The following is a 26599-nucleotide window of genomic DNA, read 5'->3' as shown; positions in this document are numbered from 1 at the left end:
CGGCCCAGAGCTACTGGCACAGCGCATTTGGCTCTTCAGCTTGATTATTTAAGATATTTCCAAAAGCCTAAACTGGAGGCTGACCACTTCTAGAATTTATGAAGTCATGAAATTCACAAAATAAATATTTCCCGTTGTCTGCAAATCACATTTAGAGACTGTTATGAAGCGTAGAAACATTTGCAAAGCACACACATGCTAAAACGAGCTAATTAGCAAAAATCCGTAGCTGATTTCCCTCATATCAGAGTTCCAGATTTACAGTAAACGAACATATCACGAAACACTCTCCAAGAGACAGATGCTCACTTGTCCTACATCCTGCTACATGGGTAATTTGCCCCGCTACTGGCTCTCCTCAGTCCTCCGAGGCAGGTTCTGACAGCGGACTGGACTTATTCTGTCACTCACCGCGGTGCGGCGGTCCGGCGCTGCGGGCCGCGATCTTCGGTTGGAACGCATCCGGCTTCTTTCTGTGAACCTGGAGGTTGGTCACAGAAGGGGAGATACCATTAAAAATGAGGGATTTTATGAACAAAATCACTGAGAAAAGCAGCATCACGTGACAAACGAAGCGTCACGCGTGTGGCCCAACGGACAAATGTCTATATGATGCCTAATTTACTCCAGGCGCCGCCATGAAGAGACGGTCAGCGTTGCTCACCCGTCAGCGGGCGTAAAGACTGCGAATAGGAGCTCTATATGTGGACATTAATAATACAACCCTGGGAGAAGGTCCCTCGATTGCTGTTTGCACTGAAGGATCTTGGGCTCAGGGAAATTCGCCTCCACCCAGGTCTGAGTTACATCAAAGAAGGTTCATTAAGATCCTCCCCAGGCTTTTTGAGCCACTCAAACACAGACAGGCTGCAGCATCTGAGCGTGTAGAAATAACCATTTAAACGGCGTTGCATCGTATAGTTCCTCCTCCATTAAGGTTAATGGCATCGGACACAGCGCTGCAATACAATACAAACTTCATTTGAACGATGAAAGTAACCCGATTAGCTTTATTGACATGGAAGTGGAGAGCAAAATGCTGAGCCAGGCCTGTGTGTGTACGTACAAAGAACAGTGCTGACGCTCCTGCCATTTACACGCTCACGTCGTAGAAAAATCCATAAGGGAATAATGCATAGAGGCAGTGTGGGCGTGCAGCGTGTGTCTGTGTCGGAGTCATGTTTACTCTGACCGCGTGACCGCTCGTCGGTGTGTACACTCCACCGAGGTCACAGCGCGAATGCTCTTTGCTTTAGCCGCGACGTTTCCTTTCTCCTATCGACGCGGAAGCTCTTGATTTCTCCCCTCTGAAAATCAGCAGTGCGCTTCAAATCGTTCAAAAAGGGAAGAGAAGCAGCTCGCGTGGTCAGGAAGCTCCCGTCGGACCGCGGGACGCCGCGCGGATCTGCTGCGCCGGAACAATTAGCGCCATCCAAATGATCGCAGGTAAAGCTTAAAGGTGGAAAGGTCACTTCAAGGTCACTTCAAACCTTAATTAACCTCAGTTGACCCCCCAGATGAGCTGTGTTAACCATAAAAGCAAAACTTTGAAGTGACTTCAACGAGACGTTCCCAAAGACAAAATAAAGCGTGCGCAGGATAATCACCGGCTGGGATATTCATGAGCTGCCTGTGCACATAGGTTACCTGTGGGGGAGGCACGGGCGCATCTTAATCTCCCACGTCTTGGCTAAGATTGTTCTGTGGTTCTCGCTTATCCCTGCAGGTATCCTGCTGAAGCTGTCCCCCCTAAGGCAGACACTTTCATCTCTGTGTCTCGTGCTGTCAGATTCAAGAGAATCACGGTGACCCGGGGTTACAGAACCCAAGAACACAGCAAAAACAAACCCACCAACACCAAAATTCCCAATCCGATCCTGGAAAAACTAGTTCCCTCACAGAAATGCCATTCAAAGTCAGTTGGAGGACACGTTCCCTCAAGATAAATAGGTGTTGGACATTTGATTCCAAGTGACCTTGAGAATTCATATTATAGCAAAATATGGGAGTTTCTTAAAGTAGCAGACGACAGCATGTCGCTAACACAGCGAGGAGGCTAATGCCATCTTTAAATATAGGGGATAATAATGTTTGCCAGGGTGGGAGAGGTCACCCAGTGAATATTCCAGGAGCAAAATGAGGAAAAAAGGTGAAGCTGAATCCACCTGCATGCATGAATTCGCGCAACTTCCTTCTGGAATGGAGCGCTCCGGATCCACAAAGGACGTGTTCATTGGGCTGAAAATGATGTGCAAAACATGTTAAGTAAATATAAAATTCACTGGCCTGGTGTGAAACCAAAGAAACCAAAAAACAGGAAGTGAGCCGGCGTGAGAGTGAAAGGCAGCTTTATCCTGCTGTGGGGAGCAATAAAGTGAAATATAGCGGAACGCGCTTGGAAAGGGTTAAAGGTGGACTCCGGACAGCCCAGTAACGCAGCACGGACACTTTCCAATTGTATTTTGTTCTTTATTTACGTGTTCCATTAAAAATAATTCCAAACTCAAACTGGCTTCGGGATGGGGCAATAAAGGATTTTTTAAGGGTTGTAAAAGTCAAAGGGGTTATAAAATTCGGAAAAGTAATGCTAACACATCCGCAGGTGATTTTAAAAAGAACGATTTTACAGTCCAGACTGAAACAGCCCATCAATAAGGAGCTGGAAACCCAGTTGTGCTCGGACTTTTTCCTGCTTTTGACAGCGGACCCTTAGCGTCAGCTGCCATCCCAACCTTCCGCTAACGTCACAGCCAGGAATAGAACCCGAAGTTGAACTCCAGTCTCGGACGGCTGCGTCCATTGCTGAGTCAGCGCAGCGCTGACTTAACGCCATGTGAAATGCGCTGTAGCTCGTCTCGTTAATGCACGTTACAGTCACACAACATGCATAAGGCATGACGCGCACGTCGGCCCCGATTACTGCTCCTGCGTCCGGGTGCATTTGCATTTATTGGCTTATATATTATATATGTGATATTGCTCTATAGATCAAAGCAATTCCACCTGTCCTGCTGCTGGCTGCACCGGATTTTAGAATATCCAGACGGTGGAACTGCAACAAGGCACAAAAGGGAAGATGGATGACTTTGTTAGAGCAAAAATATGAAATTCTTCCCTTTGTATGCGTGTTTGTGAAAGCATAATATTGGTAGAAGTCCCCCGTCTGAGGTAAATGTCAGGCGGAGATAAATAAAAACCCTTCCACCGGCGGTTATTTCCTGTTGTTATTTTGCAATCCTTATGCAAAACTCCGCCAGCCGTGGGGGTTTGGTCTGCGATAATGCGTCGGCGGCTTGGCGCGTCCCCCCCCCACGGTGCTGAACAGGTTATTTAAGCTTCTTTAATGTGTGTGTACGTGCCCTCCCATCGTATCGGCGCGTACGATCGAGGGTTTAATAGTTTTTCTGGAGCAGAGATGCCCCGCGGTGATGTCAGAGAGGGCGCGTGACATCGTGCTGCAGTCTGTCTCTGAGTCACGGCTGTGTCAGGTGCAAAATAACATCCAATTATTGCCGACATCGGCATTATTCACCTCATTTGTAGCACGAGTCAAAGCTTATTTAGCCTTACATTAATTCCAGGACGCCAAGAGAGGTTTACATTAACTGTTTATCGCACCCTGAATCAGTACAGAGGACGTCGGAGCATGAATCATCGCCATCTTAGGCCGCGTTTGCATGATTCTACATTTCCTCCCCGGACGTTTCATGCTGTCCAGGAAGCTGGAGCAGCTAGCTAAGAATCGTTTCTCTTCAGCAGGAAGTTGCGCGAACAGCTGTAACGGACCCGTACAAACAAGCTGCGCCGCCTTCCTAATCCCGGCCGAGCTGGACGAGGGTTTCCTCTGCTGGGCTCTGGGGGACAGGGCAACGCGCGGCCCATTTTCGATGAGGCCCGACCGTTTCTCCTGGAGCTCGGGCCCAGAGATGAAACAGCCCCCGCCAACTCATTAGAAGCGGCAGCGGACTTACTTGGCCGACGCTCCTGCGGTTCTGCTCGGGCTGGCACGGGCCGCACACTGAATCCTTAATGACACAGGGAAAAGGTTTTAATGGCATTATTGTGATATGTTTGGACAGCTGTCCCAGCAGCTGCTAGATCCTTTCGCTGTGGCCTCCCTTTTCTTTGGTGGGATTCCAAAAGAAGCGATCGCCCCGCCGGGTCGAACCGTTACACGAAGACCAAGCGGGTAGCAGTTCTGCTCCAGAACCTCTTGGTGGTCCCCGCGCTCAAACTCCCCTGGGGAGGAGGGAGGGAGCGAAGACAGAAGAGAAAAAAAAAACCCCAACAAGAGGCGGTCCCACGATGCTACCAATTAAATCAATGTGCACGGAGTGCACGTGATGTGCCGGGCTTCAAACGGCGTCTGGAAGCACAGAGACGGAGCTTTTACACGGGAGCTTGTTTTAGAAGTTGTTTACCATCGCCTTGCACGACAAGGCTGCCAGATAAAAAGGAAAGTACACAAAGCCGTGCAGGTGAAGAATAAAGTGCTCTGTAACATCTAATAAACCAGAGTTTCCAAATGCACTTAATATCAGAGGCTCACGTCGGTAAACAATGCTGTTGGTGAGCTCAGAAACGCTCGACGCATCGCAATAAACACGCCTTTAATTGCAGGTCGTTACTCTTCGCTAATGCGGCTCCCATTATGCAGGTCGCAGCATCGCAGCAACGCAAATATTTGCGTCTGCAGCCGTCAGAAACCCTCATGTTGACAAGAGTCGGCTGATTGTTGACGCTTTCACCACGTGGGCAGATTTAGGGGACAGTTTTGTTTAAAACCAGATTTAAAAAACAAAGCAAAGCGATTCAAATGCTAGCGTGAGCCATGGGCGACGTCCCCCCTCCAGGTTCATGCTGAGCCTCCTTTCTGTGGTTTGAGCTCATTTAGATCCAGCTCAGGTGAAAGCAGTGAAACAGAAAATGTGTGTTTGGCTGAGAAATAAAAAAAACCCACAGAAATGTTTTCACTGTTGATGCAGAAACGGGAGGACGGAGGATACAGAGGCAGAGGTCTATTGAAGATCAGCTTCTCAGAGGTGCAGCAAGTTGCTGAGCAAGCAGACGGAGGGATATTGCAGGCGGGGTAATAGGGGTAATAGGTCCCCTGGAGCGGTTGCTAAGCATCCCAGCTATCGTAAAATACCAGCAGCCTGGAAATGCGAAGCCAGTGGAAACCAGAGCATATGTGTCGAATCCAAAGAAGATATTAGAGGGTCTTACTGGAACTTTATTACTTGTAAACACTCGATGCTTCAGCCGATACAGACGAGACCGAATCAAGCAGGAAAGAAAAGGTTATTGAGCTTTTTTTTTAAAGACTGACACGACTACTCATGCAGGAACAGAAAAACTACTGTTCCCACTAAAACAGGCTGAGCCGTTCCCCACGTGTTGCAGCCTGTTGACAGTTTTTAGAGGACGCCACGCAGTAAACAAAGTTTAGCATCTTAACCCCGCGTCAGTCTGCGGGGCTACTGCTGCTAAATGAGCACACGCCGCTACTAAAGTCCAAAAGATTTCTCCTGCCTCTAATTGGGAAGCGTCTAACATTCCAGCCAGAGTTTCCAGACCGGCGCTACGTTGCTCCTTGCGTACAGATATCAAGACTCTAAAATTTCATCCATAATGGCACCGCAGGTCTCATCGGCTCCCTGTGGCTCTCTGGTTTGAATTATATCACCAATTTCTGATCCCAACATTCCCACGGAGATCCAACGCGCCACCGTGTCCCCCCCGTCTCTTCCCGAACGTGCACTGTGGAATTTATCGAATCTCTCACTTGCAGTCTCTGCTGAAATGTTGGAGGGGGAAATAATTCAGCGTAGCATTTTGTTGCTGGAGAGGGGGGATGGGACCTCTGGGCCGGTTTAGATTCATTTTCCAGACCCCCCCTCCAGGCTGACATGACTCAGTGCCAGACTTTCTTCACACGGGCTCCAGAGATCCTGACATCGGGTTGATGTTCAGCCGATCTTACGTCCTTGGAGTGGAGCGCAGTAGCAAGGCCTGCCAATGAGCATCACGTTTCCATTAGGCATGCTCGACCTGGGGCGCCCCCTGGTGGTTCCTCTCAAGGCCCTTTGTGGTGTTTGTGAACTGGGAGCCAACGGCGGCCCAGTACGTGCACACGTGCATTTACTCTGCTGAATTCAAGGCACTGGTGTTTCCGCTCACCGTGTCAGATTTAACGGCTGAAGTTTAGCTCGGGAAGCCGGCAGCGCTACGAGAAGGACGTCAAGCAAGTGCTGACCCAGTTCAGACGTGACCGGGGAGTCAAAACTGTCAGTTGTGGCTACGGGACCACTATGGTGGCTCTTACGAAGAGGGAAATGCTGGCTCTCTTTTCTTCAGAGAGAACTCCGGGTAATTTAATGACACCTGGAAATCACAAGCTAACAATCATCCCAATGGTCAATGGGAAATTCAAAAAAAATCTACCAGGGTAGCTTTTTAACTGAGGCGTCGTAGATGGCCGGAGACGGAACATCGCTTCTCTTCACTGAACTAGAAAACACGTAGAAATAAAAAGACAAACGCTCAGATCGGAGCATGGATTCCTTGTTGGGATTTTCCTGGCCAGTCAAATGCCGGGAATCAGCACTGTATCGCATTTCTTATTCCAGGCCATTCCAGAGTCCAGCACCAGCTCCTCTCCTGCAACAGTCCATGCATCTTGTGCCGCTGCCAGGCTTCCTCCCGTGTCCATTTCCAACACGCGTCCGAAAGAGCGGATGACAGGACGCCGACAGCCAAATAGCCGCGAAAACGCAAGAGACGGCGGGTGAGTGTCAACCTGAATGAAAGACGCAATTAGAGAAGAGAGGAAGTGGAACGGGAATGTAAAAACAGGTGGGCTCGCAGGGTAATTACGTGAGCTAGAGAAATGGGGCAAGGGGAAAAAGAGCTGACGACACAGCTCCACAGAACGGGGAAGAGTGGTCAGCAGAGCTGGATACCGGGGAGAACATGACCTGGCCTAAGTCCAGCCCACTGCTTTTCCTCCTAACTCAACCACTTAGAGGATGAATGTTAAAGGAAGGCGTTTAATATACAATTCAAACAAACAGCTAACATCTTCCTACCAAAGCAGCTAAAGCATCTCTAATTAAGCCCGAAACAAGAAGAAACTAGCAGAACAGCGCAGGCACCTACGTGGACAAAGCCAGGCCGGCTCCAGTTGGAGCCAACTCAGAAGGGAGCTGGAACTGATCAAAGAATGGATGAATCTGGTGGCTGGCAATAACGCTTCCAGTTGATGTCTCCTGGTCCTGTTTGACTGGCCTAAACAGTCAAACAAGCTAGCTCCAAGCACAGAAACGGGGAGCCAGTAGCATCAAGCAGTCGTAGTGTTCTTCAGTAACATGTTCTCAGCCTGTGCGTGCCGCTGAAATGATCCAAATGAATCAAGAGTCCCTCCTTTATTTCTGGGCTTCACCCAGCTGTGCTAATGAGCACTGGTAATTAAAATGCATCGCTTCATCTGAGGCCTTCTCACCCTCAGGACACGCCGCCACGTATGATTGTTTTCCAGCTCCATCTAAGAATGTGAACAAATAATTATTGGTGATCTTGTTGTCATCGACCACCAGAGATGGGTAATCATCAGCTAAGGTATCTGCTGAAAGTAATTCCTTATCGTGTCTCTACCCAAAGGAGATCCAGCATGTCAATACCAGTGTCTCCAGAATAAATATAAGGTGTGTTTAAAGGGGGTAATTGACACAAGCGCAGCGGGTGAGACACTGTTAAACTACAGATTAACGGTGATGGTGTCTGTGCAGGCTGTGGTTTTAGCTCTGCATCAAAACAACGCAGGAATCCTGCAAATCAGCTGTTAGCAAAAGGACATTTCTGCCATTTTATAGCGACAATATTTAAAAAATGCACCAGAGTTCATCGTCTCCTCCCTCAGACGGAAAATCCCGGGTGGCGTTACCTGTATTTGTGCATCCACTTGACCTTCCACTCACAATCTTCTTTGGTTTATGGGCAATCACGGCACGCATGGTTAGCTAGATTTGTGCCAGATCTCCGACAGATGCGCATGCACGCCTGCGTGCACACACACTTATTTGTGACAACAGGGTCTAATTTTCAGGCGAGCGTGCAGAGAGCTTAGAGCAAGCCGCGCTCTGCCCTCACGCCTGTGTAGTCAGATATCGTTACGATCTGCGTGTTTGTGCTGAACTCTTTACCCCCATTTACTCGGGGACTGTCATCTGTTCTCCAGAGATTCGCTCTTAAATTAAATGGCTACATTACAGAAGAAGTGGAGGGTTGACAGACGGCGTCCTTGCAACTTTAATGGAAACCAAAAATGAGAACCTCGAAAAACCACATGGGTAGCTACGGCTACACGTTAGCATACATGTGCATTACAGGGGAGGGAAAAAGGGGCTGTTAGAAGACATGAAGGTGTCGAGATGTCACGCCTCACCGCAGCTGAGACATAAAATGCTTTTTCACAGCTTTCTACGTTCAAACCGTTTTTTAGAAGCATTCAAGTCAACATGAAAAAACAACAACAACACAAAGCACGCAAAGTTGATAAAAAGCTGGCTGGAACGAGCCGCGTCTGGCTCGTTTTAAAGCAGAACCTAGCGCTTTCAAGTAGACATTAGTTTATCGTTTTGCGAGGGCACGATGGCGCTTTGAGTGGCCGCCAACACCTGATTGGGTCTGAGCGAGTGCCAGACGCCACTGGACTCCGTCTTGGTTTGAATTTCCTCGGGCCCGATGCGGCGCGGATCCACGTTATTTTGATTTGCTTAACCGGGAGCAGATGAAAGCGACTCTCGACGTAACGCTGTCAAACTGCCTCCCAGACCTTCCCGGCACGATGTGCGACATTTAGGCTGTTGGCAGGCTCCAGAGGAACGACGGGGCCGTCAGCGCTGCTGGGAATCTCGCTGAGATTTTCCCCGTCTACGCGTTGTCAACAAGCACGACGGCAGAACAATAGCCAAAGTTTGTTCGGGAGCCAAAACATAGTTTAGCCATAGTTCTTGAAATAATAAATGTAACTTAAACATGTCAAATCCAGATTTAATACGCAAACACATACAGTAATGGTGGCGCTTGACTTCCAAGAGGCTTTTGGAACGCAACAAAACGCTCTTATTGGAGTAAAATGACGTGTTTTGTCGGTCCTGCATCCGGACCGAGGCAAAAATTCGCTCGGTCCTCTCAGGATTCATGTGCGTTTAGTTGCAGGTTCCCAAAGGAGGGAGGCAACAGCAGCTGCGATTAATATTGAGCGAGCCACCGAGGCCGCAGCTGGACCGGAGCCACGGGATCGAGGGGGGGTTAGGGGTCGGAGGAAGTTTTGGTCTGGGCCTGGAGAAGTCTGTTTATTACCAAGCCAGGAAAAGGATTTAAATCCAAAACAGCTCCGCGATTGTCTGGCCAGGCAAGCGGACTCGCTGTTTGAGAGAGATTTGTAGCCTGGCGAGGAGCGTCAACAGTTGCTCGTCTGGGAAAGCGGCGGTTTCCATCGTTAGTTTCCATATTTAGCCAGGTTCTCCTGTCAGGCAACAACGCAACCCAATACCAGGACCCAGAGTAAATATTTACACATGCAGGTAACTTCAAACCGAGTTTGGACCCGAGATCAATGTAAATTACCTCTAAATCCTCCCATAATCCCCGGGGTTATTCATTTTTCTGTCAGAGGGAAAAGCATGAACACCAGTGTGTGGCCTGTCCAGGGCTGCCTGACTAATGGCTAATTACAGTGACGACCTTGGACAGACACACATCATAGGTGCGTTAAAAAAAATAAATGCAACGTCCTATTTTAATCACCAAACAGAAAACTGTTTCTTTGGTTGCAGCTGAAGGCTGATGCGCTCCTGGCAGGAAGTGACATCATCAGCGCGCCCACTCCGGAGCTGTTTTTGTCACAAGGATCCATTTGAAGATGCACGTCAGATTGCTGCTGTTACACCGCCCCCACATCGCCACAGCGCAGTATAGCGGGAGTGGGGGCTTCTCAGGAAGAAAAGACACTTTCTGGTCCACGGGTACCATCAGATGGCGTCTCAAACACACGCCCAGGGGGGTTGTTTACATCTACAAAGTGCATATTTGTAACATTCACTTGAATACAATGTCTGAGGCGAGTCTCACGTTAGCGCGTTTACAGGTGGTCCAAATCTGCCGGTGAATATCATTCAAGTATTCTCTCTATTATCCAGAAAAGACGTCCTGGCTACCAGCGGAGGTTCCTTTGTTGATAGAACAAGCGGGAAGTAAACATACCGCTATGGCGTTCAAGCTAATTCCACAAAAACGTCCGTTTTCTTGAAGTAAACAAACGATGGAGGGGCGGGAACAACTGAAGGATGCAGCAGCACCAGAGGAAGGAAAAGGGTGTGTCTCTACGCGTGGACCAGGTCCAGCTGTCCGAGTGTGAGGACGCTGAGGCAGACCTCGGGGCAGCAGGGGGGTGGTTCTGCACCCCGGGGCGGCCGGGAGCGGGTCTCAGAGCACTGTAACATCTGTCTCAGCGGGTCCTTTAGATCCAGAGACACACGGCTGGACAACAGAAGCTTTGCTGAACCGGCACAATTACGCAAAGAAAATGTTGGTTTATCGATTCGGCTCATTTGGACGTGCTGAGTCGCTAAGAACCGCCCCCCCCCCCCCCGCCCCCGACACGAGCGCAGCTGTTTGTCTTGGCAACAACATTATAACGGCGTGACCCCCCCCCCCCCGACCCCAATAAATCATCTACGCGCCGGTGTGACGCTGCTCGCCTAAGTCGTCCAATAATGTGTCAGATGATGTAACTGTGAGTCCCTGGGGGGGGCTTGAGGTCCGCCTCTACGACACGCGCGTAGAAACATGCACGTTTCATGGCAATAAACACAAAAAGTGTGATTATTTCACAAAAGACAACAATTTTTGAGGTCCTTCTACCCCGAATGCTGATGGGGGGGCGGTGCGTCCGCCGGGAGGTGCCGGCTGAGCAAAGGCCCCCGAAGATCAATTTTCTACGTGCGCACACGTCGCCGCGCTCATCTGTCTAAATGTCACAAACGAGGTGCGTAATGCCGCATTAATGGAGTCGGCGGAGGCCGCGAGGCCGTCTAGACGTACAATTAACGTGATGAATTTTGGAATGTGGCTAATGGTCCTGGGGGGGTCTGGCGTGGTGAACTTTGATAAGGCCGCTACGCGTCGCAGCGTCTTGGTTAGCCTGCCTCGCTTTACGTTTGCGTTGCCCCCTGCCTCGACATTAAATTACGGTTCCTTTTGAAGAACGGCTCCCAGTGACGGGCCATCAGTCTCCATCCATCTCCAGCGCCCTGCTATGACTCGAAAAATTGGATTTAAAAAATGACGCTAACGCGATTGCCGGACCTTCTTCAAACATAAGCAGAGCTCCGCCGTCCTGGGCTCCATGCTGCTCCTTGTTGAAAACAACAAAAAGAAGGCGTGAAGGTTCTCAAATCCGTGCTCTAAATTCACTGGTGGGTTCAAGTCCCCCCCCGATGTCGTCCCACCTGCGCCCGGCTTCACCAAACACATGAATACGATAACAACCAGATGTATAACGAGACCATCGCCCCGAAAGAGCCCGTCTAAATCCCACCGAAGCCCGAGCCTTCTCAAAGACGGCTAGCCTCACAGCTAAACTTCTCCCGTATGAGCCGAAGTTGTAAAACAAAAGTGTTGTGCCAACGGAGCGGGAAGCAGTTCCGCACTTTAATCGACAGAACGTCGCAGGTGGTGGAGATGAAAAGAGAGGAAGAAAAGAGGAGAGGAAAGAAGGCAAACAGCGATCGGGTTTCCCCGCGAGACCGGCGCGTTTAATATGTGATAACTGAGGAAATATTAGAGTGGAAAATGTATTCAAGGTCACATTTCTTGGATTTGGAACGTCTGCGTCCAAGGACGTCCTCAGCATGGGTGGACGTTAGTGAGGGGAGACGGAATAAAGGGAAAATAAAACGGCAGGAATGGAATCGTCTATGCCAAAAGGAGGATAGCTTTAATATTCTGTAGGTATTCACCTGTTGTCACCGAGCTAAAACTGGCATCTTCAATAATACCAGCGTATCTCTGTATAGCGCCTCCTAGCATAGCGCAGTAGCATTTTAGCCTTGAGTATTGCTACAAATGGCTTATTTTTGAATATTTTGGGGTCTGGGGGTGCTAGCTGTGCAGGCAGCTCATATAGGAGGCATTAGGAGGATGGTTGGTCTATATCCCTGCATGTAGCAGCAGGAACAGTGCTACATGTTATCATGTTTCTGACGCGAGCTGTGAGCCAACCAGGAAAATGGTGTGGTCCAGAAACCCGCCTTTGGGGGATGCCTGAAGGAACTGTGAGAGAGGACGAGAGATGAAGGAGAGGACAGAGCGGGAGAGACGCGGGAGCTGGGAAATAATGAGAAACAGCCGCTGACAGGGACCCGTACCAGCACTTGAAAGCCGCGCTGCGTCAGAACTACCGGCTCTCGGTGTTTGGGTCGCTCCTCCAACTGTCAGGACATTCGCGAGAAGCATGAAAACAAAAATGTGGGCTGTCACCGTGGCAAAACGCCGCTCCAGAGGAGTGAGGGACGGAGGTCGGGCAATGATCTGGCATTGGCATAATTGCATCCGTCCGAGCTGTGTAGTGGCGGCCTGGCGGGCCGTAGATTGCCTTTCACACTTCATCCCCCCCCCCAGTGGAAGAGCACTCCTCACAAAACAAAGCTTTGCTCTCCCCGCACGCCAGAAATGGAGAAATGGGGCCGAAGGGAGAAGATTTAAATCCATGAAAGCTCAGTTCTTCTCACTGCTACGGTTAGCAGGAGAAGCTAACTGCAGAGCAGAGGATGCTACATCCACCCAGATCATGTCCACAGGGTTTCAGGTGTCCGGAGTGTGAGGGGGGGTAGAAGGAGACAGGTCAGGACACGAGATCTCAGACTGCGCAGGTGAAGCACAACAGGGGAAGCACAGCAGGTGAAGCACAGCAGGTGAAGCACAGCAGGTGAAGCACAACAGGGGAAGCACAGCAGGGGAAGCACAACAGGTGAAGCACAGCAGGCGAAGCACAACAGGTGAAGCACAACAGGTGAAGCACAGCAGGGGAAGCACAACAGGTGAAGCACAGCAGGTGAAGCACAACAGGTGAAGCACAGCAGGTGAAGCACAACAGGGGAAGCACAACAGGTGAAGCACAACAGGGGAAGCACAACAGGTGAAGCACAGCAGGGGAAGCACAACAGGTGAAGCACAACAGGTGAAGCACAGCAGGGGAAGCACAACAGGTGAAGCACAGCAGGTGAAGCACAACAGGTGAAGCACAGCAGGTGAAGCACAACAGGGGAAGCACAACAGGTGAAGCACAACAGGGGAAGCACAACAGGTGAAGCACAACAGGTGAAGCACAGCAGGTGAAGCACAACAGGTGAAGCACAGCAGGGGAAGCACAACAGGTGAAGCACAACAGGTGAAGCACAGCAGGGGAAGCACAACAGGTGAAGCACAGCAGGTGAAGCACAACAGGTGAAGCACAGCAGGTGAAGCACAACAGGTGAAGCACAGCAGGTGAAGCACAACAGGTGAAGCACAGCAGGTGAAGCACAACAGGTGAAGCACAGCAGGTGAAGCACAACAGGTGAAGCACAGCAGGTGAAGCACAACAGGTGAAGCACAACAGGTGAAGCACAGCAGGTGAAGCACAGCAGGTGAAGCACAGCAGGTGAAGCACAACAGGTGAAGCACAGCAGGTGAAGCACAACAGGTGAAGCACAGCAGGTGAAGCACAACAGGTGAAGCACAACAGGTGAAGCACAACAGGTGAAGCACAACAGGTGAAGCACAACAGGTGCAGCACTGCCAGAGGCCTCCAGGAGAATCCCGTCCTCCGTCGGGGTTAACAGTTCCATAAAGCACATCTTTGCTCGTTAGCTCAGTAGCATTAGCAGAGGCGTGCGACGTTTATCGTGCTAAAGCTGCCAAAAACACCTGTTAGCTGAGAGCACGTATCAACTTTCACGCTATTCCTACAGCCTCCGCTTCCTTATTTAGACAGGAGATTAAGAAAAACGTGCTTCCACCAGCATCTAAAGGTTCCAACTTTTTCCCGCTGACGGTTCCCCGACCGTCTTGGGGTCAACGTTTTGCCACCCCCCCCCGTTGCTGGTACCGCCGTGTTGCTAAGATTACTTCTTTCCACTGTTTTGTGTGGTGTAGGTGTTGCCTAATGGCCTCCTTTTACTTCCACTCCCTGGTCACCATCTAAATCATTAGCACCGGGCTGATTCCATTATCTCGCCGCTCTGGCCGCCGTCTCAACCTTCGGAACACACTTTCCTATAATAAGCAGCTGCTCTTGAGGGATGGAGGGAACCACCCAAGAACAGAGATAACTCCATTGTTACCTTAATGGAAAAGCAGAGTCGTAAAAACAAACATAATAATAACAATAATTTAAAAAAAGAAAATGCCTAAACAGGAAAGAAACATTTGTTTGGAGAGGGAGGGTTGGATAGGGTAAACGTACGCTTCGCTACCGCTCGTTCATGCTAAGCTGCTGCTAACACGGAAACCCTCTTTTAGCCTCTGAACAATTCTTTGTAATTCTACTGATAGCCGCATCATCAAGCATCCTGTCTGCATTTTTAGAGATTTCCAGAGGGACGCAGGACCCTTAAGTTCCTGTTAAACGAGCTCCAGAACCCTTAAGTTCCTGTTAAACGAGTTCCAGGAACCTTAAGTTCCTGTTAAATGAGCTCCAGAACCTCTAAGTTCCTGTTAAACGAGTTCCAGGAACCTTAAGAGAAACAGCTATAGCTGTGCAGGTATTTGGGGTTAAGGGTTGTTCTTCGTACACTGTCGCAGGGGGGAAAATAGATGAAGACTGAAACACGGATGAGTGAAGTTCCACGATCTGTCGTTAACTGCAGATGAGAGGAAGTTGTTTGAAGTCCACGCTGTGCTGTTTTCTCCCATGACTCTGATTAAATGCCGGTGCCTAACGGCGCATTCATCACTTCAGTCACACTTTTAGTGGCAGCTCGGGCGGAAATTAACAGCACTCCGGCACCCTGCGTGTCCCCCCCCCACCCCACACACACACACACACACAGCTTTTAGCTACATTAGCCTGTTAGAAGTTGTTCTTACCCTCATAAGTTATAATTAGCATCTGTGTATGTCCGGAAAGATACATTTCAAGGAATTTAAAACAAGTCCAGGTTTTATTATCTTTCCAGCTGTGTGGAAATTAAATAACATCTATATTTCTCCCGGATGCTGCCGGTATCATCGCGCTGCGCACATGCACATGGCGGGAGGCGACGTGGAAGTCTGGGGCAGAGTAATTTGATCAGTGTGCCTCGAACCTCATGGGATAAATACATAGGAAAAGACATTTTGGCATCTGGATAAGCACAAATCCATCCCAATTTAAAGCCTAATTAAGTGGGACTTACATGGCACACTGGGACAGTTGGTTATAAGAGACAGAAAATGACCGGAGGCATCAATGTCTGAGCTGTCTCAGGAGAGCTCCAGATCCAATAAGGATGGAAATAGAAGGGTCACTGTGGCTTACTTTAGCACAGGAGCGCAGGAAGAGATCGAAGGAGGAGCGCGCACTACGTGGCAGGAGAGGGAAGTATTGACAGATCTTTAGGTCAAAAGGTGCAAGATTAAAAGTGCAGCGAGTTGTCCTGGCGGCCAAACAGCTGGATGATCTTACAGAGTGGAATAACAATTTCCTCTGTGCGGAAAGCAAAAGCACAACTTCCTCAAGGCTGTTGCTTTCATATCCGCGTATTAGCATGGTAAGCTAGGGCGCCCACTAACCTGTCTCCAGCGGGATGTTTCTACAAACAGGAACCCGTCTGATAAGCTCGATCTCACCACTGTATAAGTGGTGTGGGGGGGGGGGGGCACGGGAATACACATCGGGCCGGCTAACAAATTAGCCTCCCGACATTCTGTGTTCTAGGATTCGCTCAGGAAAAATATGAGGACCTCCCGTGAAAGACGGAGTGTTTGAGCAGGTCGCCGGGGCCTCGGAAGGGAAATATATTAAATTCATTCGTCTCATTCGGTGGGAGCGCCAGTTCTGCAGGTTCCATGTGATGAGGAATAGCCCACCCCCCTCACCGACCGGTTGGGCTCTGCCTGGCTCGCCGCCTTCGGTGGCATTGTCTGGGAAAATATCCCCGGTAATGGAGCCGATGATTAAATAAAGACAGAGAGGTGTGTGTGTGACTGCATTAGCCCGAGCCGCCTCGCATGGATGCGCATGCAAAAGGAGAGCGTGCGTGGTCCCCTGGAAGGAGGGGGGGGGGGCAGGAAAGATGTGGTGATGAAAATGGATAGAGAGAGAGAAACAGAGGCCAACGGGAGGACACGGAGGAGGGAGGGCAGACTGCAGCCGACCTCGCATTCATCATGTGTCAGCGCTCCGGGTTCATACGATCCCGACGTTCATATTGGAGACGGATCCAGTATCGCAGGCAGGAACAAACCGGCGGCGCGACCGTCACCCAGGGCTGAATAAATCTGAACTGTCCGTCGGGAGCCTGCGCGCGCGTCATACATCATCTGTGGGGAGTGATGTAAGATCAGGCGCCACATGTGCTCCGGTACAGCTGGGGGGCCTCCAGCGGCGGAGCAATCGCTGATTTCCCGATTCTTCCTGATTTTGGATACGGGAAGATTTCAATCGCTGCTTTTAGAACCTGTTTTTGGTCTTTAAACTTGGAAATTTGGCTAAAACCCAATGACAAAAGAACACTTCCTATTATAGAAGTATTACGGTTAATATTTGATGCTAGCCACTTTCACTCACAGCCAGCGGATGAATAAATAAAACGTGCAACTTTGGGGTTGTTGTTGTTGAACAGCGGCTCCTGACACGGAGCCTGACAGCAAAGGAGAGGCAAACGGTGATTCATGGCTGTGAAGTCCCGCTCCGATCGATCGGGATTTGCACCGCCGCGCCTCCCTGAGTGGCAAATTGGCTGCTGAGTGAGGGGAGAGGTGAAGGAGACGGGGGGTCCGAGGGGCAGCGGAGCTCCGGCTGGTTAAAGACGTGGCCCAGCGATGCTAATAATAGCATCGATCCCGGGTCCTGGTCATGTGGTGTCGCCGGCCAACGCAAAGTTGGAAATCTTACTTTTCAGAGATGCCAGCCTCTTCTGAGGCGGCGCGTCCCCGAAATGTTTTATTTATCGGCCAGTGCAGCGCGAGAGCTGTCACAGGGAAGAGGACGCGCGCACGAGTCCGAGCCGTGCATCGGCGAGGAGGCGGCAACCACGCAGGTGTCGCCGTCTGAGTCTGGCGCCGCTATTTTCAGCTTTATTCCGTTTGAGAGGAGATTACAGTCCCTGGAGGAGAAATCGCTCCGGTGGAAAGTGATAAATGATAAATTTGCGAGCCGTCGGTACAACTCTGAACGCCGTCGCGCCATTTTAGCTAATTTGAGGTTTTGGCGAGAGTCACGCAGAAGAAAGAGGGAGAAAACGCTCCTTCTCTGAAAGGAATCCCACTTGCTAACGTGCTAAACCCCTCTCAGCTAACGCATCGGCGTTTATACATATTTGCCCACATGAAAGACGACGTTAGCATCGCCGCTAAATCCAGCCAATTGCGTTAATGCTCTTTGTCCATTCGTGTTAGCGTGTTTACCGTTGTTGATGCCCCCCCCCTCGCCGACTCTCCGTGCCCGGAGACTGAACCCTGTATGTGGAGCGACTGTTATTGGCTGATGGGCGACAGGCTGGCTGGTGTGATATCTGACGGGGGGGAGAAACAGCGCGCTGTCTCTTTACTTAACACCCTCCCTCCTTCACAGCCGCTGATGAACGACAGATACCGGAGCGGCCCGACGTTATTCATTTATTTTTTAAGGAGTAGCTATCGTACTGCAGAGGGCTTTTGCAGTTCAAGGGCTTCCAGAAGGTCCATAAATAGAACAAACCAAGGCGGTGGGGAATAACATGGCTGCTAACATTCATGGATCATCAGAACTGAGTGACAAACAGATTTAGAGACAAAAACAGTCCTCTATCGTTCTAATGCAGCTTAACAGAAGAGTCAAAGGGACGTTTTATACCCTCACATATAGCCAACAGTCTCCATCTAATTAGGAATCAATTAGCTGCTCGCTTTGATGAATACATGAGTTATTTTTAGATATAAATCACAGGCAGCTGAAGGGGGGGGGGTAGCTCGGCCTGAAGGGCACTGGGCTGAGAGAGGTGCCAGGGCACTGTCAGAGCAGCGCCGAGGTACCTTTGAGCAAGGCACCGAACGCCCGAATGCTCAGATAGGGCCCTGCGGTAATCCTCCTCCAGGGGGGCCCCCGTGCTCCAGCATCCTCCCCGTGAGTCGGGAAAAAAGGAAAAGCAGCTCCAGGGCCGAGGAAGCGGAAACTGCGCTCCTTTAGGTTGCGTAATAAACGCGTCCGAGAAGATTTAAACAGGAAGCCCAAACACAAACATTTAAGGTGGTGGAGTGGAACTTCCTGAGTCTATTTTCTACTGTTCCCGTCCTGTCCCACCTCAGCCTGACCATCGATCAGGAACTAAGCACACGCTTTAATTGGCCGGTCAAGGTTGAATGGCTGTGCAGAGAGTGGAAGGCCTGAAGTGGTGCAGGAGGACAGGAAGAGTGTGTGTGTGTGTGTGTGTGTGTACCTGCGAGATATCTTTAGATAATGGGAACATTGGCCCAAAACCCAGTGACCCTCTGATTAGCCGAATGAAACTGGTTAAAGCTGATTAAAAAAGTGAATAATAATAATAATAAAGCTGCTTCCTGCTTGGATTTGTCCTCGCTGAAGCGGTTTGTGTGTGTGTGTGTGTGTGTGTGAATCCATCCAAAGACAGAGATGAAGTAGGTGTCTGCTGTAATCACTCTGAAGTAAACACGCGTGTCGACTGTCATCACACACGACTGCTCTATTACGCACTCTTTAATGAGGAAAAGTCATTATTATCAAGACCATCAGCATCACTTTCAATTTTCCAAACAGACAAGCTAGTTAAGGATACAAAAAAACAAAACAAGTGCTTTAAATTACCCTTGTCTTAAGTACGGGAGATAAATTTAGCTCTGTTAAATAAAGAATCAGCCATCAGTTTAAACTGCAGTTTAAATATATTTTACCTTGTGCTGGAGAATTAGTCCAAAGTAACACCATGAAAAGTAGCTAGCTTCCCCAATGCTAAAGCCTACCCTGAAGCAGGAAACAAGGATAGCCTTGAATACTGCTAATGGAATTTAAATTTAAAGGAATTTTCATTTAAAATGAACATGACAGGACGATGAAAATGTTATACGTCTTATAGTTTGCACCAGCATTCAAGAAGAAAGGTCACGGGGAGTCTAATTAAGCTACGTTGTGGCAATTTAGGGCGAAAAACATGGAATTTAAGATAAAAACCATAGAGTAGGGGTGCAGTCGGCACGCAGGCGGAGCCTCGCCCAGATTAGACGCGCAGGGTGGCGTCGGTTACAGTCGCCGTCCAAAGAAATGCGTTGGAGAGGACGGCCGAATGATCTCATTACTCATCTGCAACATGGCAGAAAACAAACACCGCCTCGCGCACTTGTCACAAATAATGAGCTTCAGGGGAGCCGGTTCCAGACGCCCAGATTTACATTGATTACACGCTCAAGTGCTGAGCCATAATAACGAGGCGCTGTCGTACAAAACCCTGGATACAAGGCGGAGGTACAGTACAGTCCTCACTACAAAAACGGGGACAAACGGCACGAAAAAGCCCAAATATTTACAGATTAATTACTTGCTTCACAGCGCACGGCTCTATTTTTTTACTTAGAAGTCTGCAAAGAAGACGTAAGTATGAGGGAGGAAGAGAATGACGGCTCGGTGTCATTTACATTTACAGAGACCGGGATTACTAATGAGCTTTGAGGCGCCATTAAACATATTATATATAAATATATAAATATCTATAGTATATTATCAGTGTAATAAGTTGCTCAGTAATGTCCGTGTGGCAATGAAAGGCATTTTATTACACTAACAATGGAAATAACGTCGATAAATCCTGCCGTTGGCGTGTCACACAGACATAAAAACACGCCATCGCCACGTTTAGAGGAGCGACCCTGACACATGGTGTGCGCTGCCTCTTGACCTTTGGGCCAAAGGTCACACACGTCCGCCCGGAGGGGGCAGAGCTCGACGATCTGACCGCCCTCCTGAGCTCAACGTGGCAGATTGAAGCGGTTCGTCATGTGCGTCTCTGTGAGCACGTGCACGAAAGAACATGCACGTGACAGCACGGTTGTTTAAGAAAGACTTGGGTTAAAAAAGTGGGGGGGGGGGGGGGGGGGGGGGGGGGTTCTGTGCGGACTGTTTTGATGAGTGTCGTTGGAGTGGACGCGTGCTGGACAAAAGCTCCAGTGGGAGGTGTTGTCAGGAGTGTGTGGTGAGACCCAAACACAGGTGTGTGTGTGTGTGTGTGTGTGTGTGGGGGGGGGGGTGAAGTGAAGAGGAGGGTGTAATTACTGAGGACGATGTGTGGAGAGGAATGACAGCTCCCCTCATTTCTCTGATCACTGGTTTAATCCTGATTGAGCCACAGCGGACCAGCGAGCCGCTGTGTCGGACCGCCTTTAAACACACGTCTATATCTGTGTGTGGCGGCGGTGAGACGGCGGCGGCGGCGCCCGGAAGAGCACGTCGCTGGAAGAGTAATGTGACACATTTTGGTAATATTGTGTAATGATGTGATAACAGTAGGCTTGTAAAGCCTTCTCCGTTTTTAATCAGATTAATCACGGGGTGGCGGTCGATTACACGTAATTATCTGAAATTGTGCAGGATTCTGATGGAAAAATACGCACATTTGGTAAAGAACCAGAACACGAGAGCGGATGAGCACGAGCTAAAAGCGGCGATGGCGGGCTGGCGACTGGTGTGTAGCTGTTCCACCTGGCGGATTGTTGCAGGGCTGAAGAGGTCCGATGGGTGGAACTCTTCCTTGAAGCCCACCACGTTTAACACACAAGTTTGGTGCAGCTAAGTGTAGCACACAAACATCTGAGGAACTTTATGCAAAATTATCATTTCTTTCGCCCGACTTTGAGTCGCCTGCTAAATGTGTGTGTTTTTAGACACGTTTATTAGACATGTTTATTCATAAGTGTTGTAAAAATGCATAAAAACCCAATTGGTGAGCTGGTATTTGATTGTGGTGAGAAGCATAAGTTCATATTTGGTAGAGGAACCTTGTGGGCACGCACCCATGAGACCTTTACTTGTTGCTCACCATGTGGCTCCTGAGGGAGTTCTACCCCTAACCCGTCCACCCTTCAAGCCTGGGCTCCCTCCGCCGCTGTTCTAGATGGCTCATTATCCTGCTGGAAGATTCTTCCATCAGCCGTTGCCATGGCCAACGACCTCAACGCTGGTTTCCCCAGACAACAGCTCTTTCTCCCAAACCTTCTCTGCGTCATGCAGATGTTCGCTGGCACATGTGGAGACAGCCAGTTCCTGCGTCTGCTTCAGGAAGAGGACCACGTGGGCGCTGCGAGGTCTCAGCGCTCCCGTACGGTTCTCTGGATAATCCTCCCTCCGTGAGGAACGATCTCACGAGGAGGGCAACTGAGGGTCATTTTGGGTGTCCACGCTCAAACGGTGGCACCAACAGTTGTCCCCCTCTCGCCGAGCCGTTTGGGGCTGGTGGTTCCAGCCCTGTGCAGGTCTGCACCCTTGGACAGTGACCGTGTCCACGGTGGTACAGAGACTGGAGGAATCCATCTGGTCCAACAGGGGCTCCGAGTGAGCGGCTGGGATCAGGAACGGGGGATGGTTGATGGTGCACAGCCGATCTGGGGGAGCCAGAATCCTGGCCGGGTTGGAGGGGATCAGTTTTTTAATCTTAATATTTTATTTTATTTTGAGTGATGCTCTGCTACAAAACAACTGTAAAAACTAGAGGCCATTAATATCTTCACAGCCTTCGTTTCTGACGTCACGTAATTCATTTCCCGGTGGTCCACACTCTAAAATTCCGATGCTAACCCTTCATCCCCGTGCATTCAATGACGACACTGAAATTGTCTCTTCTCAAGGAGGCACCCAAACGCAGAGATATATCGAGTCATTGAGGACAAAACTCCTGATATGAATCGCTCCGGGCTTCACTTATGAAGCCTTTGGATAGACAGTAATATTGGGGAGGAAGTAATTACGTCCGCCACACTTTGAAAGCTCCGTCCTCACACTGGACACAAAACTGAGCTTGTCAAAACTCTCCATATCGTCCGTGCTGATTGTGCTGACACTTGCAAGCAGATGCTGCCTTTAATGAAGGGGGGGGGGGGGAGAGTAGAAGGGAAAGACAGGAAATTAAATTGATATGTAAATGACGGAAATTCTCATTTGAGCTGAAGGTTGAGAGTGCTACAGCATTAACCGGCTTATGAGTTAATAATGCCCCCCCTCCCTGTACGACCCCCCCCTCTCTGAGAAAATAAAAAGAATAGGGAGAGATGAAAACAACATATGTCGCTGATTCCCAATTCTCCCGAGATATTACTCCCCAGATCTTGTCTGAGCTGGAATCTGGAGCGCTTGGAGACGCGTTCCAAACAGGCTCGCTTTGACGTGTCCGCTGGACGTTTTCACGACTCCCTCGTGTTCCTGTACAAACAACCAGATGCTGTTGAATAGATCTCAGATGGACACGCGTGAGATGAGGGGTGTCAGCCAGCTTGTAATAGCGGTGTAGCTTTCAAAAGAAAACAAAAAAAGACGGCGTTACGCCGCTACGGAGAGCACCGGAGGCGCGGGGTTGTGGAGCGATCGCTGCGGCTGTTATCAACCGCCGGGGTTATTATTCTCTCCCTTTTCTTTGGTATTAGCTGGAGAGAAATAGCTCAGTCAGAGCCGCTGCCCTACAGCCTTCAGTGATTGGAAAATGATGTTAAAGCAGTCGTGGAGCTCCTCGGCGCAGAGAGAGAAGAGAAACAAATAAAAACAATGGCCGAGGCCCCGCAGCAGAGAGGAGACGCTTTAAATGCGTGTATTACACACAGGGGTAAAATAAACACGCTCAGCCACACACGCCAACACCACAAAAGTGCCCTCTGATTAGAACACGCCGGCCCAAAAAACATTAGGGACAAATGAGAACCATGCCGCCGGTGGTCCGATGGTGACCCAGAAAAGAGGATGATGAAATCTGTTTCTGAGTAGAAAATAAACAATTCTTGGTCCGCCCCCCCCCCCTTGTTTGATTATTTCATACAACTGGGGGGGCTCCGAACCATGAGAGCAGATGGAAAACGGGATGGGAGCGTTGCTACGGGAGAGGCCGTCTGAACCGTGGAAACCACAAGGAACCGCAGGTTCCGCCGCTCCTCTGTGGCGGCTTGTGTCACACATGCGCAGTAAAGAAACACCCCCCCCCCCACATTTCTATCATTCACAGGCAAAATGCATCACAACTGCCCCCCCGACCCTAACCGCAACCTTCAAACCTCTTAGACCTTTAAATTTGTCACTTCGCAAACATGTCGTTGGTGCTTAATCTGTGGCAAATACACACACACACACACACACACAGAAATACACACACAGACACACACACAGTGTAAGGCAGTGGTCATCACTAAATCCTGCGATCTGGCCCACTCAGCAGCGCTCATCAACACTCCTAAATGGCTGTAAAATTACTCACCTCCACCTCGGCTGTGTGGAATAATGAAGAGGCGAGGGAAACGACTCCGGCGGTGCACGGGAGCCTTCAACACGCTGCTGAAAAACTGTGGAAAATGGGAAAACATTAAGCCGACGGAGGGGACGTAACCAGATGTGAGACCTCAAGGTTGATATGGCTGACAAAGACATCACAACACTCAGCGGATTTTCCTCTTCTTAAGCCAAGGAAAATATTTTCCAACACGAAAGTGAAATTCTGCTCCACGGTGAACTGGGACGGATCCCGAGATGTTGTCCTCTGCAGCTTAAAGAGGCACAGCTCTGGGTAATAACACTGACATTTCAACGCACAACTACATTTGCTTTGTCCTTTAAAATTGTCCCCCGGGGAACGTGAGCAGGTGTCCGTCCTCATGAAGGAAGAAGATCCAGGAGAGTCAGACCAGCACAGGTGCAACAGGAAACCGAGAGCCCAGGTGAGCGCTGCATAGTTGCGCACAAAAGTAATTATCAAATTGAATACGGATATTAACGTGCACGCACACACACACAGTTCCCATTGAGCGTGAATGGCACATCCTTGCAGGTGAGGAGTGGTCGGGCCCTGAAGAGCTCACCTGCTCCTTTAGCTCAGAGCCGAGGCTTTAAAGCAAAGCAGACGAAGCCTCCGTGTTCTCCGTTTACCCATAATTCATTAGTCTCTGCTTCAGCTGAAACGCTGCCCTTTGTGCTGCGAGCGCCGCGTCAGGCAGATCCATGCCAGCGGCGAGCTCGCTGAAACGCTAGTCAGGCTAATTCACGGCCTGCGAGCAAACTCGGACCCAACAGAGAGATAAAATGCATGAGGACATGTTTCGTTCTTAAAAAACCCTAATAATCATCAGACTTCCCAGTCCCCCGTGCTGTTGTATTTATGGCCGATAGTTTCACTCCGACATAACTGTGTGAAACCGTACGCCACATGTGAGCAGGTCCGTGAGCCATGTTTGCTTTAGCTCTTGATTCGAGTCAGATGGTGAGTAGACTTGCTTACAAATGCTGGCGTGGCTCCAAAAGGCAACAAACAAAACCTGGACTGGAACCGAATGATAGGACAGAGGCCTAAAACACCAGTGAAGCTCAGCAAGCTGGCGGTGGCACATCTGCTCTGAGCGAGGCGGCTCGGACTCAACACCTGCTGCCATCGACATTAAAAATAAGACTAAAGTGCCCTGGCAGGGCAAGAAGGAGCAGACTGATGGCACATGAGCAGGTAGGCAGCACGAAGCCCCCTCTGAAGACCTGACTGGGGCCGCTACTCAAGGGCACCGGAGAAAGGACTGTTCACTGGCAGACTCCCAAATTTAAATGGTAAAAAATGTCATTTGTAGCCACCTTGCACGAGCCCGCGGGTGCACCACATTCATTAAAACAAAACGCTATTTAACATTTAGTTTAGACGTCAGCCTTGTCGTTTGATTTGCCCTTAATGAGGCTGTTGCCTCCAAAACAAGGAAACAGAAAATGACCCATCATGCTCCAAAAGCAGCGAACCGACAGAACGCTCAAATGAGAGCGTCCGAAATATCCAAGTTTAAAAGTCACGTGTTGCGGCCTTGTCTCGATTCAGGCGATATTTTGCAGACTCAGACTCTGGTGAGGGAAAGTCGTGCTGATATTATATCGTTTGTGCGTCGGGGTGTCGAGCATCAATCCGCAGCTCCTCCGCGACACGATCGCGGAACGTCTGAGGGTCTGAAAGCCAACGTTGCTTTAGTGCTTTTCAAATCAAAAGAGAAATCTGTGAGTGACCTTTCTGGCAGCATCCCCAGAGAGACTAATGGACGGGCAAAGTCTCTCTCTCTCTCTCTCACACACACACACACACACACCGAGACTCCAGACTGAGAAAGCGCAAATCATTAAACTAGAAACACGGCGTGCGTTTCTTCGAAAAAAACCGCGGCAGACGGCGCAAAGGTTGCAGATCTTCTCCGGAGAGAGTGCTGCTCCCTGAGTTTTTAATGCCTCCAATGGCAGAAATAGAAGCGGCATGAGAGCACCCGGAGTGGCTCTCACTCTTTAAGGGTTCCTGTCTACAAAGCACAGGAAGCAGAGCTGTTGCATCAAATGGGAGCTCACGTGTCGCACCCAGATGAAATGTTTGTGTGTTTGCAGAGCTCAGTGGGAGGGCTCAGAGAGGACGACGACGTTAACGATGACGACTGCCCGAGAGAACAAGCTCCAAGGGCTCCACTGCAGGAAGGTCAGGGTCATTTTACGCTGTCGTGGGTGTGTCTTACAGGACCTTTTACGGGGCGGAAGGTGGTTAGATCGGCCCCAAAAACTCCGGGGAGAGACCTCGGGTTTGCTTAGCACCGATTGGCCAAACCTAGACCACGATGTGATGCGGGTTAGCCTAGCAGACAATGCTTCTAGATCTGGCTCGGTGATCTGTGACGCTGCCGGGCGGTCCTGCCCCACAGTGGGGGCACGTTCAGTGAGATGGCCAAGAGGGAGGAACGGTTCCTGGAAAGTTCCTGCCCCTATTTACCAGGAACTCCCGCAGTGGGAAAGCGCCTTAATATTAACCTGTAAAAAAGGCTTTAATCCTGATCTTTAGCCTGAGGTTTTAACTGGGTTCCCTCGGACCAGAGAGCTGTTTCTGAGAGGCCTCCGGGGGTTCGTCTGACCCCTCTGCTGGGAAACTCAGACTGGAGGAGTGGTGCAGTGATGGTGGACCTTCTGGAAGTGTGTCGCATCTGCACACCAGGTCTCTGGAGCTCAGAGTGACTGGTGGGTTCACGGTTGCCTTGCGTGTCCAGACCCTCTCCCCCGGGTTCTTTTGGCCACACGCCTCCGTATGTGCTCTGATGTGAGACGGGTGGACTCCAGCCAGGGTGAGGAAACATCTCAAACAAAAGGGTCTAGTTCAGGGGTGTCCAACCTACGGCT

At 49.9% G+C, this 26599-nt stretch overlaps 1 protein-coding gene across 2 annotated transcripts in view; it reads right to left on the bottom strand.

The window, feature by feature from the left end:
• Nucleotides 1–26599, bottom strand: part of LOC105416826 (uncharacterized) — a 103427-nt gene that overhangs the window by 69588 nt on the left and 7240 nt on the right. Inside the window, exons 3-4 of one of the 2 annotated variants that reach the window (XM_029839824.1) lie at nucleotides 23685–23769; nucleotides 412–481 (exon numbers count right to left, since the gene is read on the bottom strand). In XM_029839824.1, coding sequence (XP_029695684.1) covers nucleotides 412–481; nucleotides 23685–23769 — 155 coding nt within the window. Of the gene's footprint in view, nucleotides 1–411; nucleotides 482–3470; nucleotides 4026–23684; nucleotides 23770–26599 lie in introns of those variants that run through there. The other variant, XM_029839825.1, reaches the window with a different exon arrangement.

Source organism: Takifugu rubripes, chromosome 8 (assembly GCF_901000725.2).
Source record: "Takifugu rubripes chromosome 8, fTakRub1.2, whole genome shotgun sequence".
Taxonomy (NCBI): Eukaryota; Metazoa; Chordata; class Actinopteri; order Tetraodontiformes; family Tetraodontidae; genus Takifugu; species Takifugu rubripes.
Note: the sequence above shows the minus strand (reverse complement) of the source record. Positions and strands in the feature narration are given on the sequence as shown.